Consider the following 903-nt stretch of genomic DNA (forward strand, 5'->3'; position numbering starts at 1 on the left):
AACGGTAAGGTGAGCTTGGACCTGGCCGAGGTTTAGTGGACTGAGGACCCTGCCTGAGCTTTCTAGCCGGGTTTGCGTGAGTGCCTCAGTTTCCCCTCTTTGCCGTTTGACCTCGTGTGCCCTCCCGGAGCCCTGTGAGATGGGGAAGGCAGGAAGGAGGAAGGGGAAGGCAGGAAGGAGGAGGGGAAGGGACAGCTGGCTGGGGCCGATTCCTTACCCCACACCGGGCTGCACGTGGATGCCCGATGCCCCCCAGCCCCGCAGCACGTGCAGTCGCTGCTGCCGACGGGGCGCTCGCAGCCCGCGGGCAGCAGCAGCGTCCCCCGGGCAGACCTCTCACGGGCGCCCTCATTCCTCCCCAGGCTTCCGTCTGCACCGCAGGCTGCTGCGCCTGGTGCCCGAGAGCTGCCTGCTCATCCTCGTGGGCGCGCTGGTGGGCGCCGTCATCTTCGGCACCGACCACACGTCGCCTCCGGTCATGGACAGGAGCATCTACTTCCTGTACCTGCTCCCGCCCCTCGTGCTGGAGGGAGGCTACTTCATGCCCACCCGGCCCTTCTTCGAGAACATCGGCTGCATCCTGTGGTGGGCAGGGCTGGGGGCCCTGATCAGCGCCGTGGGCATCGGCCTCTCGCTCTACGCCGTCTGCCAGGTCGCAGCGTTCGGGCTGCGCGACATGACCCTGCTGCAGAGCCTGGTGTTCGGCAGCCTGATGTCGGCGGTAGACCCGGTGGCCATGCTGGCCGTGTTCAAGGAGGCGCGCGTGGACGAGCAGCTGCACGTGACGATCTTCGGGCAGTTCCTGCTCAATGACGGCGTCAGTGTAGTGAGCCCGCAGGGACACGGGGGCCCGAGTCTGACTCGGCTGCTGCAGCGCAGGGGTGAGCTTCAGCCGTGCTTGTG

The 903-nt window shown here is 67.1% G+C and overlaps 1 protein-coding gene across 1 annotated transcript in view; it reads left to right on the forward strand.

Annotated features, from left to right (window-relative positions):
• The first annotated feature begins 238 nt into the window (after positions 1–238).
• SLC9A4 (solute carrier family 9, subfamily A (NHE4, cation proton antiporter 4), member 4) overlaps positions 239–903 on the forward strand; it is a 35536-nt gene continuing 34871 nt past the window's right edge. Inside the window, exon 1 of the mRNA XM_008563285.1 lies at positions 239–881. Coding sequence (XP_008561507.1) covers positions 239–881 — 643 coding nt within the window. The remainder of the gene's footprint in view (positions 882–903) is intronic.

This window comes from Galeopterus variegatus, unplaced genomic scaffold (assembly GCF_000696425.1).
Source record: "Galeopterus variegatus unplaced genomic scaffold, G_variegatus-3.0.2 Scaffold13095, whole genome shotgun sequence".
Classification (NCBI taxonomy): domain Eukaryota; kingdom Metazoa; phylum Chordata; class Mammalia; order Dermoptera; family Cynocephalidae; genus Galeopterus; species Galeopterus variegatus.